Source organism: Ziziphus jujuba, chromosome 9 (assembly GCF_031755915.1).
Source record: "Ziziphus jujuba cultivar Dongzao chromosome 9, ASM3175591v1".
In the NCBI taxonomy this organism is placed as follows: Eukaryota; Viridiplantae; Streptophyta; class Magnoliopsida; order Rosales; family Rhamnaceae; genus Ziziphus; species Ziziphus jujuba.
The window spans coordinates 10,773,944-10,794,544 of NC_083387.1; the positions used below are offsets into that span (position 1 = coordinate 10,773,944).

At 37.1% G+C, this 20,601-nt stretch overlaps 1 protein-coding gene across 4 annotated transcripts; it reads right to left on the bottom strand.

The window, feature by feature from the left end:
- Positions 1–1,081: 1,081 nt before the first annotated feature.
- On the bottom strand, positions 1,082–20,524 carry LOC107435549 (uncharacterized). Of its 4 annotated transcripts, none has more exons than XR_007243029.2 (17): positions 20,282–20,524; positions 15,020–19,907; positions 14,284–14,472; positions 13,134–13,248; positions 11,154–12,207; positions 10,403–10,850; positions 9,919–9,972; positions 6,907–9,763; positions 6,683–6,796; positions 6,339–6,469; positions 6,028–6,120; positions 5,083–5,352; positions 4,319–4,976; positions 3,299–3,374; positions 2,292–3,221; positions 1,533–1,752; positions 1,082–1,432 (listed from the first exon to the last, which is right to left on the bottom strand). XR_007243029.2 is itself a non-coding variant. In XM_025067987.3 (15 exons), exons 1-15 carry the CDS (start codon positions 20,518–20,520, stop codon positions 3,122–3,124), a joined length of 11,286 nt encoding a protein of 3,761 aa, XP_024923755.3. In that variant the 5' UTR covers positions 20,521–20,524; the 3' UTR covers positions 2,050–3,121. The 4 variants fall into 4 exon arrangements, 1 of the variants encoding a protein (XP_024923755.3); XR_007243030.2 differs by having other exon boundaries at positions 1,082–1,451; XR_007243028.2 differs by having other exon boundaries at positions 1,082–1,752.
- Positions 20,525–20,601: the final 77 nt, after the last annotated feature.

The following is a 20,601-nucleotide window of genomic DNA, read 5'->3' on the forward strand; positions in this document are numbered from 1 at the left end:
CTGTTACAACTGGTTTTTTTTTTTAATTCTTTTTTAAGCTTAGAGATTATAGGACAGCCCAATTAAAATTTTTTTTTTTCCTTGGGGAAAGATATTTTTGAAAGCATCATGTCATATTCATCATCAAATACAAATACTTAAAAGGAAGATTATGATGGAAAATAGAAGTTTTTAGTATTTAAATTTTAACCATTTTGTTTTTTCATTTACTATATGACCTGAGCAAAGGGTTTTTGAGGTGAGAAGAACACAAACCCAAACCACAATTGAGGGGTGGTGTTCTTTTCTTCATACATCATGCGTTTACATCCCATCCAAAAAAGACAGATTGTCAAGTGGTCCAGAAAAGTATTTTGAACAAAAAGAAAAATCAGCTCAAATCAGAAAAGGTTTTTATTTTTTAATAAATGATTTATTTATTTATTCTTTTGTTTCTTCTCAAACAAGATAATTGAAAAAGCAACCAGATATTTTGATCTTAATTTTTTTCATTTCATGTTGAATACATAAATATCTTCTTAGTACAAATCAGCTCAAATTATAGAGTTGATTGATCCTGTTTGAGATTTTTCTACTAGGTCATATCACCATTGGAATACTGGATTATTTCCAAATGCAATATGGAAACAGCAAATGAAAAAAAGAAAAGAAAGATTTTTACATAAAAGACAAAGATTATTGAGAAGCTATAGATCTCTATATATAAACATTATTCGTTTTTTTTTTCCTTAATTGAAATAGAATAAAGTGGGGAGAATATGATATTAATTCTGAACAAAGGAATTTGAGCGAATATATCATGTAAATCATTATATTTAAAAGAAGATTAATTTTTTTTTTTAATTTTTTAATTTTTATTTTTTGTGGGGTAAGTTAAAAGAAGAGAAAATGCAAATGTATGTGGGGTCAAAGTTTGTCCTCTTCCCCTGTCAACTTTTAACAACAACACAAAATGCAGCACTGTCGGCTTTCATTCTGAGCTGATTTTTTCTCCAGCCAAAGTCTCTTTGCTTTGCTTTTTTTTCTATTGCTATATTTTGTATTATTGCTCCGAAATCTAACAAAAATAAATAGAGACCCATTTCCAACTTCAGAACAAGATTTAATTCAACATGTTAAAAGAACTACACAAGTTCATATTACAATTCACTAAAAAAAGGTTGATATCCCGTAGCTACGTAAAAGTTTGATGTTCTTCAAGGACTAAAGCACTCAACAATCATGAAAACAGAAGCATCAGAATAGTTGACTCGCATGACTCGGCCAAAAGCTGAAGCCAACCCATTTGAGTTCCCTTCTTTGGTTCGTGCCCCTTGACTGCACCCAGCATTAGAAGGAAGAGATTCACCAGACTCACTGGAGAAAAGGGCTTGGCCCTTTTGCTGCAGCTTAGCCATCTCAGTCTTCCACTTGTCGACCAGCTTTGACATGACTGAAAATAAATATCTAGTCTACTCTCACAAATATAATGACAAATAAAAAAGTGAAAGCCAAAAAGAAAGAAAAAAAAAAATCTTCAAATTCTTTCTCACCAAAAATATCTTCAAGTTCTTCGTGGGATATGAGATATTTAATGCTATGACCTTATGGTGTATTGATTCTTTTGTGATGGGATCGAAATTAGTTGGGTTTATATAAGATGATTCCTATATATATATATATATATATATATATTTATCTTTGTGCTTTAGATGGGAACAAATAGCCATTTTGGTCGGTTGTTACAGCCTTCTTTTCGACTCCCACAAGAACCTAGTAAACCGCGGCAAACTAGTGGTATTATACACTAAACGAAGGGAAAAATATGAATATAGTGATGTTTAATAACTAATTTGACTTGCATGGGATAAGATCTTAGCCATTGTGATTATAGATGACGTCATAGTAGCTCTGGTTTGATTGAGTTTTCAAGAAATTAAAAACTTTTTTAATAATATTTAAAAAAAAAAAAAAAACACATTTCTTAAAACAAACATCATTTCTAAACGGAACACAGTATCAGGAAACGTTTCAGAGGCCATTATCATGCAGCAGCAAAGGGCAAAAAGATTAATGCCAAATTTGGCTTTACATGTACTTAGCAATAATAACAGTATTTGTGAGAGTCAGCATAAGGTCTCAAATCTTAATTTATTCAAAGCTATCACCAATAATGTAGGAAATGGGGGTTGGGGAGTTAGGTTAAAGAAAAAATGAAACATCTTCTCTCCCAGTAACAAAATATGAGGGGTTGAATGAGCAATAGGAAAACTGACTTTCGAAATGGCAAATTACAAATACAATACACGTACCAGGAAAGTTTCCCGGCACAAATGCTCTAGAAAGCATGATTTTGCATGCTGTCTTTCAACCATCCGCAGGCTTGTCTCAAAGGAGAATTTTCAAAACCTCCGCCAGCATTTCTGCGAGGGCAATACTCTGCCAAAGTTGTCGCATCTGGATGTAAGCATCTCAAAACAGTGTATGGTCAAGTATGCCCAACTAGCGTTGGAAAGAGGTTCCAGCTTCAGACCCAAGAGGCTGCTTTGAATTTGATGTGCAAATTGCGAATATTGCAAATTAGCGCGCTTAGTGTTGGAAACAGGTTCCGGCTTCAGATCCAAAGGGTTCTTTGAATTCGCTGTGCGGATTGCGAATACTGCAAATGAGATCACTTGCCAATCCACGAGTCTGGTTTCCTTGAATGCATCTGGCAGGGGAAAAGGAGAGGGAAAATTCAATCCAGTCCATAGGGTTTTCCCATCGCAAATGCTCGAAATATATTCTGCCAGAAAAACTGCTGGCCCTTTAAGGTAGGAAACATGCCAGATAGAGGGCAGCACTTCTAAAAGCTGCTCAAACATTTGCACCGTGTTTCTCACCAATTGCCGCCGTAGCTCCTTTTGTGATAAGAACAAGGGATCATAAAGCCAAAAGAGTATTAGGAAAAAAAAATCAAATGCTGAAGCGGCTTCCCCTAGGCAGGCTAACAGGGGTGAACCTCAAGTCTGATGCCCTATCACAAAAGTGGTAACTATGTTCAACATGCATCTCGGACAATGTAAGACCAATGTGCATGGCATACTGAAAACAAGCCTGAGTTTCTGACCAAAATGACTGAAGTCCGTAGCCTGTTCACAGCTTATATCCATGGTGTCCAACCTTCATACATGTTGCAAAGATTGTCTAGGCTAGTGGCCTGCTTTAGTAGATATTCCACCTGCTCTGAGATACTAATTTCTCTGCAAGTATAAACAATGGTTATTGTCAATGCATATTATTACCCATAACCAATTAGAGTTCCAAAGAAAGCAAATACCTGTGGTCAACAATATCTCTACCATCTAGTTTCATCTCTACTCGCCTTAAGACCAACATTGCATAAGGATTTTTACCTGGAAAATATATATGTATATATGTATATAAGACAGAAAAATGTAAGTGTATAGAAGATTGTAGTTTATAGACTCTCAAGCAATCACACATCCAACTATTATCAGACTGAAAATAAATTCAATCAGTATTTCAGCTTGACCTTTGAAGCCTAGCAGCATATTCAGAGAAACCATTTTATGAGTTTATTGGATTATTTACAATTTTTACGGGAAAGTAAATAACTTAATAGGAGAGGTCAATACTAGAGCACCTAGACGTCTCATCTAAAAGGCGAGGGCATCTCATCATTATTGCTTCCCGCCCGTCTAAATCATTGATCATTTAGCTTCTTATTTATCAGTATTTGTGGGTCTGTTTCCATCATACTCAAACTTCTTATTGGCCTGGCCATCAATCTACGAAGAACAAGGAGTTCAAACAGGACAGTGAAATTCAGTTGAAAAACTAATTCATTTATTTGGATTCTAGCGTAAAATTGGGGAATTAGAGAAGATGAAATAAAATTGTTAAAGTATAAAACCTAATTCCAAAATAAAAATTGCATCAATATAAGGAACTACTGTTTCTTTTCCTTCACCCTACAGCCACCAATATCCACCCAAATGGCCACCCACCACACAAACCCCAAACCAATTCCACTCTGTATGTGTGTATGAGATGTATCATGTCCTTGTCCGTCATCCATTTTATAGAAAATACTAACAGATAGCTCAATAGAACACTTCTAAATAATTCAAGGGTGAGATTGCTCGAAGAACATGTTTAGGGACTAAAAGGTGACCCTTAATTTTAACACCTTTAGTGGCTTTAGTTGGACGTCTCAAATGAATATCTGGTTTGTATGGGCGCTAAATAAAGAAGTTTTGACCTGGAAAACATGAACAGAAAGGGCAGAGAATATAGACGATATAATAATGACTAAATAGCATAAAATCCATCTTACCCCTGCCAACACGACCACCAGCGTGCATATCATGAGCTTCATGATCATCTCCATGTAGAATTTTCACCTTATTTAATGAAGATATTTCACCTCTGCTCTCACTCTCCTCCTCTGAGTTCTTGTTCACAAGATGCAAAGTTTCTGGAGCAACAGTTACCGACTCATCACTTTGCGAGGCCACAGCTCCCAGATATTCATTAGGCTCGTTAGTTGCTGGCTCAAAAGAAACCCCACAATTGTTATTAACCTCTGTGATCTTAGACTCAGACTTCCCAGAAGGTGAAATTTCTTGAAAGCCAGTTTCAGATATAGAAGCAGAGTTTTGATCAACTGGTGCTTCAATGCTACTGGGCTCCTTCGAAACTTGCCCACTTTCTTCAGATGGATCATTGAAGCTACCTGGAAAGCTTGCATTCTGTGAGGTAATGCCAGATTCTGAGCTGCTACTGCAGACACTATCTGGTGGAGATATCCATCCATTATCTTCCAGAGGAAGTTCAGTAATGTCAGCAAAATCTTTGGTGCTTTCACTATTAGATACAGATAGATTCTCTCTCTCCTTATCATCAAAGTCGGCAGTATCAACAGCTATATCAGACCTTGACACATCAATTCCTTGTGATTTTACTTCCTGACTTTCTTTTAGTCCTTCAAGAGCCTATCAAATTGAAAGAGACAGAGAGATATAGAGAGAATCATGCAATTGCCAAAATACAATAACTAATATATATAATCACCATAGTTAGTGTAAAGAATGACTGTACTTTATGAAGATTGCCAGCATGGAGGCTTGCAGTTCTTGCAAGCCTGGTCAACAGAGAATAGAGTCCTTTCACAGCCATCGTAAGTGAGCGTACCAAAGGCTTCATATTCGAACAAGCATCCCTAATTCTAAAATTATAAGACTGGTATATGGCTTGCCCATGGATGGGAGAAATTTCCATCTTGGTTTCTTTTTCCCTTGCTATAGCATCAGTCATAGCAGCTACATCTTTAGACAACAATGATTCGAGGGGAAGAAGAATTGTATTTGCCTGCCCAAGAGTTGAACAATCAAAAATAGTCTCAAGAAATATAACGATTGGCAAACTAATTAATATATACATAGTTTTGATATGGTAAGGACTGCATGAGAACCTTATGAAGTGGAATTGCTAGCCAGCTGTCATGATAGAAAATGATATTCAATCAAGTTTTAAAAATATCAACCATGAATAATAATTACCAGCAGATCCCATGCAAATGCTATGGTTTGTCCTTCTCCCCTCCCCCCCATCTTCCTTTTTTTCTGAAAATTTTTCTTAAGAGTTTTGAATGAAATGTGATTATTTATATGATATGGGTTGCCACATAGAAAGTTCATAAGGTCCAGTCCTTCCCTCGAATCCTTATATGTATATGTATGAACTCTATAAATAATAAGGAATCCTTGTATAAGTTAAATGATGTTGGCAAGTGCTGTGGTTTGCTGCTTCACCCTACAGGTTTTTGATTTTAAAACCACCTTATCCATCTAAACAATCTAATGCCTGAAATCAGAATTTTCTATATATATCTGAATTTTCTATATATATCTAAGTTAATTTGTTAAAGTTCAGGTACTTAGCCTATAGAGATTGAAATACTATTAAAAACAAGCAATTGATAAAACTAAAGTTGATTACAAAGAAAAAGCCAAACTAGAAAACAAGATGAAAAAGAAGATTAACCTTTGAAAGATCTTCCATAAGGGAATGGTGTAATGCAGCAGCCTCCTTTCCCACACCATGAACATCATGCAGATCTTCAGTTATTGCAAGGACCTTCAGAAAGTACAAAAAACTTTAAGCCACTTCAGCATTTTCAACACCCCATACACGCACAGACAGAAAAATAAAGTTCCCTAAATGTAATATAAAATTACAGAAAGTAAACATAGGATGAATTCTCATTGTCGCATTATATAAATATTAACAGAGTAGAGAGTAAACAAATACTATACTCGGCAGAAAAGTAACTAGCTTATAAATTTGTAGCAGACCTCTTCAAGCATGGAACCACATTCAGAAGTCAAAGCAGTATGGCTCTTTGAAACACCGCTATATGCCAATAATGCAACACTGGCTTCATACGCACAATCCCTCATTGTGAGAACAGTGCTTTGTAAATCACCTATAAAGAGAAATCAGTCTTTTGAATGTATTCATTGGTCCCTCCTATTTATGATTATGTGCATTTGCATGCTGCGCGCGTGTGTGTGTGTGTGTGTGAGAGAGAGAGAGAAACAGGTGCAAGCAAAAAGCAAATATAAGCAATGTACATGAGTCTCTCCATGAAGACATGCACATGCATTAAATGCAAATGTTAACACAGAAAATTCGCAACCTGAAGCTGACTTTGCTTTCAGAGAGGCAATACAAAGCTCATTAGTTGCAGAATATAAGCCATTGGAAGCACCCTCCATGGTGCTTTGTGCAAGCTTCCATTCCTGTTCAGTACCTAATAAAAGCAACCAGAAAGCATAATTCAATAATCATAACAGTGATCATAATGATCATAACAGTGAAATCAATACAAAAGCAAGTCCAACAATGCATCTACAATCTTACGTGTAAAGGAGTGGTAAGTAATATCCAGTCTTGTTAATAAGTTCAAGTAAGCTTGCTGCCATGTCCTTCCTTCACCACCTGTTCTGAAAGGATAGATCTCTCCTGGAATTCGAAAAACACCATCTCTTGATGCTTCAAACTCCAACACTGACATGCAAATTTTAATAACATCTGAAGCTTTTTCTCTAGTTTCCCATAGCAGTTTCCTTCTCCTTTTCAGATGTTCATGGAATTCAGGTGGAATTCCAGAAGACTTACTGGAAGTATTTGTCGTTGAACTCGAACTTGGGCCACCGCATGCCCACCCCATTGCTCTCTCAAGCTGCCCTTCTGCTGTAATAGAAGTTCGGTCACAAGCTTGCAGGCACTCTGTAGACCTGGCAATCTTTGACACAGAAGATTGTATAGCTTCTAGCAATTTAGGTCTGCTAAGGTTTAAAAGAACAGGACATAAACTATCATCACTAGGAAGAAATTTGTGAAATATGACCCTGCCATCATATGATGGGGTTAAGGTGACATCATGCATCCACTCCATCTGAACAATCTCCAGGCCAGTCTTGTGCAGAGCCTCTCTAAGCTCATTCACCTGCCTTTTCATAACGGAAGCAGCTGACCTTGCTGCTCTTGCAGTTTCATGTGCATTGCAGTATTCCTCGAGCATACATTGAACCCTTGACACAGCTCCACCATCTTTTTTAACTTGATCAAGAGCAAGTTCCTTTGTTGATTCTGTCAGTTGCTTCAAATGTTCGTTTTCTTTATCTAAGCAAGCCAGAAAAGCAGGAACAATTCGTTCTTTTAGGTACCGACCAATATGCTCTTGAAGTTGCCTCTCAAGCTTTCTCTTCACCACATTAAAAAGCTGGTCAAACCCTAAGTTTTTATCCACTGATGAAGCTACATCATGTATGCAAGAATCAAGAAAAGAATCAATAACACCTATTTTCCAAACAAAAAAGGAATGGCTAGTTAATAAGCTTCCAAACTTCCAAATACATTCAGATATTGGATACCCAGAATTCATCATATCTTCTACTTTAGAAATCTCATTTGAATTACAAGCAAAAGAACTTCCCAAAAAGAATGCTCTATCAATTGATTCCAGTTCAGTAAATGGCTTAACTAATGTTGCTAATAAAGCCTTGCTTCCCAATGTATGCAGCTCCCTTTCCTCTTCATCAACAACGACAGATTGAAAATGGTGTTCAGAAGAAACCAAGGCATTCTTTATGTCAGATTCTCTCTTAATGAGAGAAGAAGTGCGGATTTCCCTTTGATTCCAAGTTTGATGAAGTTGGTCCAACTGTGCCCTACAAGCTTCTTCTTGGGAGGCAAGCTCCTCTGCCTCCTCCCAAGATAGATGATCCCTGCCCTTCACAGCAGCTTCTTCAAGAGCCAATTGCTGCTCGGTGATAAGACCAACCTTAACAAAGTAGTTCTGTTCCAATTCGACCAAGGATGCTTTCTCCATTTCAACCTCCACAAATTGTTCAAGTGCTGTATCAATAGAACCCCGAATTTGTGATATTAATCCGAACGCATCCATGACTCCTGAGTTCAATGAGACAGCAGATCTTATTATGTGTGGAAGAACTGCTTCAATCATTTGCCCTATCAAGCTCTTACAGGAAAGTAAACTGGTTTTAAAAATGGTAGCCCAATTTTTTCCATAATAATATTCTGGATGGTCTTTATCCAAATCAGAACTTGTTACACCAACCAAATGCCATAGTTCATTGACAAAACCAGCAACCAGTGTACATTTTTCCACTTGTTCTTCAAACTCACAGAAAATAGTTTCAAAATCATACTGCAACCTATTGTCTACAGTTACTCCTTGAGTTGGACTACTGAAAATGTCAAGCACCCGATGCTTGACCTTGCTATACAGGGAACTAACAGCTACATTCAAAACAGATAATACCTTATCCCTCTTCTCATCCACATCCTCTAGGGCTCTAGCATTTTTTATCCCATCATATTTAGTTTGTCCTGGTTGAAGGGATGGAATAGTATCTTCTTTCCTTAGAAAACCAGCAAATTGCATGTATTTTGTAAATGATGACAGAAGACGATCCTTAGCTTTTGATTCAGTTTCAAAACCAATTGAGTTCTCTAGCTCAGTACATTCCTCTTCAACCTTCTTTATTTCCAGAGAATACTTCTCCAGTTGAATACAAAGATCATCATGATTGTGTTTGACAGAATCAAGATTAACCCCATGTATTTTAGCAATAAGTTCAGCAGCCTGTCTCCTGGCAAGAGAAAGGATATCGGAGGAAAGGGCACTGACAGATAGTTGCAAAACTTGTGACCAGCCATGCACTGCACTGGTGGTAAGGTAATTTAATGGTAAAATTCTTTGCAAAGCCAAAGAATATACTTGAAGTGCAGTTAGCGCAGATGAGATTCCAATATCCAATTCGGAAACTAGCTCAGAAACTTCCCTATCTATATCATGGCATTGTGCTTGTGTAGGCTCAGGAACAATAGTCAGTGGAACTCCAGCCACCACAACAGCAGAAGTAAGAGACAAGGCTTCTGGCATACCACCCAACTTTATGTGAGAATTTATTTCTGGAAATAAATTGCTTCGTAAAGCATCAATTATCCTTCCATGTTGCTCCATCCAAGTTGCTGCTTCTTGAGCTTTCTCAGCAACCATAGCCTTTGCTTGTGCAAATTCTCGGGACTGAATTTCATATGAAGCACGAGCTTTCTCTGAATTACTAGTTGCTTCAGCAACAATTGACTTTGCAGATGTCTCATGCAGTATCAGACTAGATCTCTCTTGGTCAGCTTGATAAAAGACAGCAGAGGCAAGCTCATATTGATTTAGAACATCAGCAAACCTCTGTTGCATAAATATTTTTTTCCCCATAAAAACAAAGAAATAAGCAGTCAATAAAAAAAAAAAAAAAAACTAACAAATAAACAAACTCTGAAAGTGGTAATTAGAGGATAAATGAAAACAACAGAAAAATAGTCTTAACCAGTATCTAATCATACCTCAAGAGCAGATTCAATTGCTGGTAGGGCAGACAATAAAAGATCATGATGTTCCTGGTCATGATTAAAAACATATAATATTAAATACTCTATGTGCCTATATGCAAATATACAACCATAAACAAAGAAACAGAGACACATGTATATATATATATATATATATATATATTTACTGAGGACATGTTGAAGAAATAGGATTCATGCATCAAATTAAAAAAAAAAAAAAAAGAAAGAATAATAATAATAAAAATTCAATTCATGTCATTGCTAGGTTAAGAAACCCAACTCCTTTCAATGTGGCTTCCAGCAATGATTAGGAGTTGTAAGATAACAACAATTAACACAAATCAATACATATAAAAAATATATAATAAATATATATATATATACAGGAAGTGCCAAGAGCAAAATTTTCCACATATCAAGCTGTCAGCTATATATGCATATGTTTTAGGTGAGATTTTTTTCAGAATGGGATGCAAACCTGTAAGGGAACACGGATTTCCTGCACTCGAGATGCAAATAGACTCAAGCTAACAGCTAACTCCATACCCTTTCTTTCTTCACCACCAATTGCTGCATCATCATGAAAATCTCCCCGAGTCCATTCGACTAGTGGATCCCAAACAAATACTTCTAGTAACATTAACAGTATGTCTTTATTCTTCCTTAAAACACCAATAACTGCTTCACAGTTCGCCCTAAAGGTACCTTCTACTCCAGTCAAGCCTAGTGCTGCTTCAATGGTCTGGGTAAGACGGAAGGGAACAATCTCTGGGACTTTAAGTCTTTGTCCCTTGTCAAAACAAACATTGTAATCAATATGTACAATATCCCCACTACAGAAATCTACAAGAATATTATCCAAATGTCTGTCTCCCAAGCCGAGAATGTGGCCCACCATACTCATTGCTGCAACACTCCCAGAATACCTATAAGTAAAGAAGACTATTATCATTTCTTATGTTTCATGATGCTCTGTATGCTTACGATCTGAAGCTTTAATACCATTTTAAGATTTGAAAACAAATTCAAACACACAATCTGAAGCCATAATACCATGCTAAGCTTCTTTCTTCATTACATTGTAAACTTAGCAGAAAAATATCACTTTCATTTTGATCTTAGGTAACTAAAAAATATTACAGTAACATCAAGTAAACATCCTTATGAAGACTAGTGCATTCGGTCTACATCAAATATGGAAGAAAAGTTCAAGGATGGTTATGGAATACCTTTTCAGTTTTGAGCTGAAGGCTTTGAATCCTTCACTAGCACACCATAGTTCTTGATGAAGAAGTTGTCTAGGGGTTTCTTTCATAAGATCCAGAAGAACTTTACGCTTGACTTCATGAGGCCAGTCCCTTCTTGAAATTACTCTTCTTATGCCTTTCTCTTTGAGTGCTGGTATGATTTTGCCATAGAACATATCACTTGGCCGTGGAACAGGTGGAGGAACAGAAGTTTTTGCATTGCTACCACCCAATGCTGCAATCTGTGCAAGTTGTACACGGTTTTGCCAAGACTTGAAGACACTGTATATACTTATCACATTGTCAACCCACTGTATGAGACCAGCACGACCACTAATTGGAGTCACAGAATAATAGCGGATCCCAAGAGAATGATTACGAGTTTCACGAGATGAATGCAAGAAACCGTTTATAGCTTGCAACAGCTGCATGATTCTGGCATCAAGACGTAGATCTTCCCTGCCTTTTAAGAGATATGTGTACTTTTGACCATCAGAACCCAGTATAACAAGTTTCTTGGGTTTTGTCTTGGTTGATAAGATAGCCACTTGCTCAAAGAAAGAAGCAATTGTGACAATTCCCTGGAGACTACCAATGCTTCTGTCAGATTCAGATATTGTTTCATGTTTCTCAAGACCAGGCATTGGTACGTCAGAAGATGATAACATAGCTAGTCGTGGTGCGACTTCCCTCAAAGATATTGATGACTTCCTTTGGTAAGATGCTAAGGATTGAGCAATATTATCAAATGGCCGCCACACATCACCAAGTGATGCAGCAGATGTAGGAGGTGTCTTGAAGGCTAAGATGGCTGATTTCAATTGTTCTCTATATTCCTCGTGGAACCATAATTCATGAGGAGTTTCAGGTTTTCGAGATGTCGAAGCCATACGCCGTTCCAACGCCACAACAATAGGAGCCATCATAGCAGAGTATTTAGCAGCATTTATCTTGTTCTTCTCACTCAAGCTAAGAGTGGCATTGTCCGCAATTCGTGCAGCTTCCTCTTTCAGCACATTTATCCGCCTCATCACATCTGAAATAAAGTTTATTCAGTTATCTCTTTTCTTGAAGAAAATAATTGTCAAATCATGATATTAGTAACAGTTCTTACTATTTATAACAAAATAAAGTCCTAAGATTCAGTTTGTTTAGAAGCTAAACGATTTGTAAGAAAATATTACTCTATAGGAAACTATATATCATCCATTGTTTGGCTCGATCAAAGGACAATGATCTAGAAATGTTGAGGAATGCATCAGAATACGACATGGAAGTGATAAGCGTTTGCAAAGGCTAGTGTTTTGACTGTAATCACTTCCCAGTAATAATTCCCAAATTTTAAATCCAAGAGCCATTCTCCGAAAGCACAAGGAATAAAATAAAAGAGTTTCCAACATAAAGAATATAAAAGAAACCGAAAGTCTAACCATGATTAAAAAAAGTTACAATAAACGAAAAAGAAAAGAATAAGAATAATAAAATTTATAATGGGTCAAGAATTTTCTTTTATATATTAAAAAAAAGTGGACCAGTTAGAGCCAACTAATTAGTTTGTAAACAGAGGATTTCTACATCTTCAAAGTAAAATAATTTTAATAGGAAACAATCTTATTTATAGCTTTGTATCTTAATGATAAATATATGCTTCATGGTTGAAATAAAATAATCATTACACTATTAATGAATATAGTTGAGCCTATGCATAAAAATCCATCACATTATTAATATAGACCATATTTTTACAGTTTAATTATAGTTGAGCAAAGTATATGAGAGCCTTTTTGTTTCCTAAGGCTGATATTAATTAACTACTTGGAAAATCAACCTTATTACAAAGTTTATCATAATTATAAGATAAAATTCAAATTTCAACAGTTTGTTCATACATCTGACGAAATCAAATCAAGTCTCAAAATAGAAATCACTTTGAAAAAAAGTCCCACGTAAAGTGAAGCAAACCTGTGTGAAGATCTTGAAGCGTGCTGAGCCATAGCTCCTCCCAAAGAACAGTAACATTTCCCAGCTCATTTATCATAAGCTGAACATCCTGAACCAATCTTGGATAAAGTTTACTCTACATATAACACAATAATTTTTTAATCACTCCATGTTCTACTTCGACCAAGCAAGTTCTAATTCAGATGAGTATAACTCAACATAATCATGAATTATATGCATGAGAATATCAAAGGCATAAATCTAAAGGACTATACGTAATTGGTACAACTAATGTTAAGAATAGCAATGATACATGGCAAGCAGTTTCAACTTCATATCAACTTCACTTTCACACTAGAAACAACTTATACATGTGCCATATTATCATGAAAGTATGCTGCCTAATGTGCAAAATTTAATCTTCAATGACATTGCCCTTCATACTTTCACATCTTATTAAGCACAACAAAATTTTACAGGATGTGCATAATAAGGGCTTTCTGACTGAAAAAGATGTGCAAACAACTAAAAAATCTTAAGTTACATTTTGTGAAAAAATAACCAGAAACTACTGAACAACTACCGTTTGTAACATGTTTGGTTTTTGGTTCTATATTTTTTTTTTCTAAATAAATTGTATGTAGTTTGCTTACTTGAACTGTTTGTTAGTGAAAGTTAGTGATGGTTAGAGCTTGTTAAACATCTTAATTGACTACAAATCTGAGGGAAGAAAAAAAAAAAAAAAATTTAACATCAAATGAAACACAATTTGCAATTGATATGTCTAACAAACTCTAACTGCCACTAATGAACATTAACAAACAATTCAAGTAAGCATACTATACACAATTTAGTGGGGGGGAAAAAAACCAAAAAGAAAAGACAAAAAACAAACACATTAACAAACGGCACCTAAAATTTTTAATTATTATGTTTTTGTAATATATTCAGCCAACAACAAGCCAGAAACAGTACCAAATTACAACTTCCAAAACAGAAAAAAAGTGAAATTACATGTGTCAACTACCTGAATCAAAGAGGTGAAAACAGTTTAGAAAGTTCTATGCATATGCACCCAAATGAGGGTAACCATTTATTTTATTTTATTTTATTTTTTTAATAACATAAGCACAGAAATGAGAAGCAAATCAGCAAAAGTAATTCCTATTACCAGACAACTTAGTATATGTTGGAGCTCCTCTGCAGGCTTCTCTTCATTAGCATTCACATCAACTAGGGTAGGATAAACAACGGGTGAAGGAGATTGCTTAGCCAGCATCATCAGTAAGCCCTCCAACTGATTCCGTACGGTTTGCTCAGGATGAGAAGTTAGCCGAGCAAATAATTGTGGTGTCACTTCCTACAAACCAATACATTCCATCGAAAATGGTATATTATTTTATGGGCAATTTGTTCAAATAAAATATTTGAAGAAAGTCATATATTTTCCATAAAACTAAGTAGTATGTTTTGACAAAAAAAGACTAATATAACCATAATTTGTTGAAACAAGAAAGAAACAAACAAAAAAATCCTTAAACAAACAAAAAAATCCTTATCATCTATCATTCTTTTTAATTTTCTTCAGTAACCAGCAAACAAGGTTTCTTTTCAGACCAGCACTAGCTACAACCTTGCAGAGGAGAAATGTTACCTGTCTGCAAGGTCAGGACTCAGGTTAGGGTTCTAGTTGGTGACCGCATTTCATAAAAGTATTTTGTGTTTTTTTCTTTAGACATTCAATTTTTAAGAAATGGCACTTATGTCTTATTATGTTCATTACAATGAACTAGTTCTCAATTTTTCCAGAAAACCTGCTATTTTTCAGTGAAGTTCCTCCAAATTACTCTTATATTACCTAACTAAAAATTACAAGGCAGCACATTGGACAATGAACAACATCTCACCTGCCATGGTGATAGAGGAACAGTCGAAAGATCAGGTTCCAGTGTCTCTTTTAACTCTGCCCCATAGTTGAGAAGAATATGCAGGACATACAATGTAGCCCTTAGGGTATAGCTGCCAGTTTTCTGTTTCAATGACTCACAATCAAAGCCAGCCAAGTGATTATCACAAATCTTTGTATATGAATATGAAAGATATTGTACAAAGCCATGAGCTGCATGCCCAAAGAGGGACACCCTTCTCCTCCTCAAATGCAACCAAAGACTTAGTAATTCATCAACTACAGCCAATATCTCAGATTCATTTAGGCTGAAACTTGTACTTAGGAAAGAAATCTTTAACCGAGAAGCTACAGTAGCAGATAAGCATTCATCACCCAGGTTTTCTGTACCAGGTGCCCCAGCTGAAGTTTCAATAATATTCACTACTTGCTGTACCAAGGCCTTCACAGGCTTGTCAATGCTCAAATTCCGCTCTCCCCGTTCATCGACAAAACTGTTACCACCATCCTTGTTCTGGAAGATCTGTGAAATCATAGATTCCGCTCTTGCAATCTCATCTTCAGTTAACTTGAATCTCCCAGGTAGAATTTCAGGGACTAGAATAGGAGAAAATGAACATGCCTCAAGGACATTTTCATGAGGATTAAAGAGAGAGTCTCTAGCTTGATTAAAACACCAAAAAGCATAAGAAATCCATGATTTTCCCATGGTGGGACAAAGCTGGGTAGACAATTTTGTAGCTGAACCCACAATTTCCTCAATAACTGAACCAACAGATGGTCCAAAGCTTAGGTTCTCATCACTGGAGGAGGGTCTACTTCTGCCAAAATTAGAATAAGCCCTATCAAAGTCTGAACACATCTTGAGAACGATTACATCCAGCCTTAATTCTGAATAATTCTGTCTTAACCAACGTGAGAGTTTCAAGCATGCTTTTGCCTTCAAACAACTTTCATCAGCCTCAGAAACTACAGATGCCGAAGAAACCATGCAAGGACGCACAAACGACCAAAGGTTTGTAAAAGCATCTTCAAATTTGTTTTCAGCATGCATTAGCATGATGCCCTCAAACTGTAAATACGAAACAAGGAAATCATGGGGTTTTTCTTCTAAGCAACTTGACATGTGATCCTTCAGATAGCTGTTCAAACGATGTGCTAATGTAAGGTTTCTTTTTTTACGAGCTAAATTCAACAAATTCATACAGAACTTTATAGTAACTGAAGAAGTTGGGAAAATGGCTTGATAGACCCGGAGAAGTTTTAACCAGGGGTTACAGTCTTGATAAATTCTACTTATTGGGGATTGCATGGATTGGACATATGAACTTAAAATTGATGGCATTTGTTCTGATTCAGTTTGGCCACCTTTGAGCTTATAACCTTCCTCAAAAGCAAAAATGCAATGCAACTGGGTGGCGTATGCTGCTGCCTCCTCTAACCCATCAAGCGGCAAAACAGACAGTATTTCTTCCAGCATTGACCTGGCCTTATGTAATTCAGGTAGCACCTTTTCTTCCATGCCCGCATTTTCAAGAAGCATTGCCTGTAAAAGCATTTGCTCACTCCTTTGCAAGGCCAGTTTGGGATCAAGTGTGAGCTCACTGCTACTTTTCGGTGTCAAATCAAGGCATGCCCATGCTGCCTGAAAATCACCCTCATCATAACGTGCCAAGGCATGGATTGCATTAATTTCATTGCCTGTTGTAGTTAGAGCACCAGAATAACCCTTCCCAGCATGCTTAGCACGAAGTGTTTGCAAGTCTACCAGCCAGGATTCTAGAGATTTCCAGTCACACACAGCACTATAACTCTCAATGATACGTGAAATGGCAAACTGTACACCATCAGATCCCATAGAACCAAGTGACTCCTCACTCTGTAGCAAGTGAATAAAGTGAGCAGCAGCTTTTTCATACCGACCTTCTGCCTGATATACAAGCCCAGTAATCCATGAAAAGGGTCCCAATGTTCCACTATTACTTAGAGATTCCTCCCCAAACAAGGCAGAAAATGTCATTGAAACCCATTTTTGTAACCCAACCAAAGCCTCAGAGTCATGACTCTTGCACAAAGCCAATGCCATGTGACGCAAAACCCTCAAGATATCAGCAGAAAATCTACCCCTGATATTGTGGAGGTTATCAGCTAACTGGGCCCTAGACTTTTCCTTTAAAGCAGAGGCCACGATGTTCCTAAGCTCCTGCAAACGCAGAGTACAGTATTGAATTGTAGCATCATGGCATTGTAGAGCCAATCCAGCATTCATCATTGGCTCACATATCCGAGAAAACCACTCCTCACAAACTTTCTTGTTAGCTCGAAAGAACAAGGAACTAGGGCGAGTAGCTGATGGTAAAACAGAAGAACCCTCATAAGCGTTATAAACATTTTTCTTTAGGGCTTCAACAAAATCCAACAATAACCTCATTGGTAACAAGTGAGCACCAGAAGCCCCTATCATACTTAAGTTGCTATCACTTTGCTCGCTATCAAGCTGCAGTAAGTGTGCAACGTCCAAAAGCATTCTCTCTAATGCCGCAAAAGTCTGGGTAGGCCCACCCAGGTTAGTTCGAAGGCGTGTGGAAATACAATACCTAGCTGCTTCATGTACAGCCCACCAGGCACCAGCCAGATTATTAACTGAGCAATTTTTTTCAAGAATATCTTCATCCACTTTGCTGTCCAACCATACAACATTGGCAACAAAACTTCCTGTTTCTTCAAGTTGACTTAAGACTGATTCTTTTGAACAGCAATGAATTAACCGTTGGATCCAAGAAGAAAGAGGCACCTTCCATCTTTGTGAAATGAAACTTAGTAAGGAAACAAGTTGTTGTGCATGAAGTTTCTGATTCAGCTGCTTCAAGGCAAAAACTTGCTTCCAATGCAAATCAGAATTATCTCCCAACCTAAGATCAAAAGTCCTGAACAGAGTAGATGTCCCATAATCACACAGACCAGATGCATACATTGTAGTAGGCAAAACTTGAGCGAGCAGCTTCACAAATGAATATTTTATCTCACTATCTGGATCACCAAGTTTTTCTAGGACCACTATAGCTATGGGATAAAAGTACATGGGATGTACAAGCCTTGCCTGTAGTAGCAGTTCCATAACTAATGCAACATGTGCCCTCACTTTTGGCTCCCTGTCAGATGCAGCATCCAAAACTGAGGAAACCATATTCTTAATAATCCCAACACAGCCATAAGCTTCATAGAAACAAGTTTCTCTGCTAGATTTCTTAGAGATAGAAATAACATTCTCACAGAATCTTTGAATCCAACTGAGAACTACTACTTTAACTGCAAGGGGAGAAGAAACAAGGAGACCTTTAACAAAAAGAATATTATACTTCTTCAGATGCTCAACAATGACAGCTGAATGCCCACCGTTTTGATTACTTATAGAGCACTTGCTCCAGAATTCAACTGTGGTTAGCCTGTCCAATGTCTTGAGAACATTGACTTGCAACTCTGTACATGCCTGAATAGGGAAATCAAAAGGATTAAGCTTCTCAATAATAAATGACAACAACTTTTCTGACCTCTCAAGACATAATGTTGCAACATCTGGTTGGCCAATTAAACTACCATCCCCACCCAATAAAACACATGTTAACAAAACCTCCAGATCAAATTTGATGAGTGCATACAGTTCAGGTTTTGAATAGCATTTTGTACACCCAATACTACTCAACCCATCTCCATGACCCAAATTCTTTCCTAGCATTCCCTTCAGAAATTCCAGCTCCTCTGCCAGTGAAGTCACTGCTTGTTGGACAACTTCATTATTTCCATGCTGAAGTAAGAAAACATATGTGGCAGCAGAACTTCCTGTTACTAAGTGATTTGGATGAAGACGCAGAAGAGATGCTGGTGCATCAAATTGCAATATTTTTAGCACAACTGATGGAAGGAGGCCAAATTTTTGCAGAGATAGTAACTGGAGATTAGTTTTTAAAACCCCATGAACTTGAAAGGATGTAATCTTTCCAGCTCCTCTTGGTTGGCTGGTGCACTCTGTTTCCAAGCTTTGAAATAAGATATCAACTGTATGCGGATAAAAGTTGGAAAATCTTTCGCATAATATTTCTGCCAAGAGAGTCAAACACTTCCATGAATCCCCAATCCATTCCGCCCATCCAAATTTCTGCCCAACAGTAGATAAGCATCCCAACAATCGAGGAACCATTCTGCTGAGCGGTTCACTTATTTGTTCAAGTAAATTCATTTCCAGCAACCCAGAAGCAGTGGACTGCAAAACTGATGAAAAACAAGAAAGCAGTGCAAGCAACCTTCGAAATTGCTGTGGAGTTCCAGGACCTCCATCCTGAAGCAAAGCATCCATATCACCTAAGAACTTCGACAGCAAACCTAGTGAAAACTGCAAATTACCCACCCAATGTTTCTGAAATTGCAAAAAACTATCCATAATGATTTGTCTATCGGATTCAGCAAGGTCTGGTACCAATGCCCACCCTAGAAGCAGATCAACAATATCAAGAAAATGAGGTTGGAAGGTTCTTGAAAACTTCAATGAAATCAGAGTTAGAACACCTAGAAGTGGGTGTAATAAATTCAAGGAGGTCCTCTCATCCTCAAGAAGTACTTGACATGCTTTGAGAATTGGCAAAGCATATCTCTCAATTCCACCAGCGTCTCCGACATTAAGAAACTCCCTCAAGCTGTCCAATGCAAATTCTGTTGTTCCATCACCAGCAAGAACATTGCTAAGCAATGGCAATGCCCAACCAATGTAGCGATCAACCAAACTTCCAAGTAAAACATGGTTCTGTCTGCCATTCGATGTTAAAGGGATGGAGCAAACCACAGCACAAAGAGCACCGTATGCTACAGCTGAAGCCTGTCGCACTGAATACGACCTGAAATGCAATTTCCAGAAGTTACATACATGAAACCATAACTTCAGCCAAAAACAATAATTACTCAACTTCTTAACAATTCAAAGCATGATTCGCAAATTCCCAAATTTAAGTGTAATATAGAGCTTAATTCCTTAACTTTCCAAAATTTTCTCAGTATCAAACAAAAAATCAACTAATCCAGCAAAACTTATCCACTTAAACGACTACTTCAAGGCACTAAATTTCTCACATATTTTTAACTAATTAACGAAATTGATAAAAAAAAAAATTAAATAAATAACAATAATACCTCATCACAAAAAAAAAAAAAAAAAAAAAGGAAAAAAAAATTAAGAAAGCATTCAAAATCGGAATAATGCAAAATTCTTTACTTGTCAGAGAGAAGCTGAGAGAATCCCTGGGCAAGAAAAGTGGCTGAGTGAGTGACGAGGAGCGAGTTCGACGGGTAAATGATGGCACGGTGAAGCGAATTAATGGCGGCGAGTCTACTGGAGTCATCGTCGTCGGAGTTAGAACCGCCGGCGGAGGAGTTACCGGAATCGTCCTTGGGAAGCGCAACAGAGAGAAGCGCCGCTAGTTGCTGCTGTTGATGGTGAAGTCCCTGCATCATTCAACGTCCCACGCTCTGCTCATACCTTCTCATCTCTCTTTGCTTTCTCTTCAATTTACTCTGCTCTTAACCAATATATAT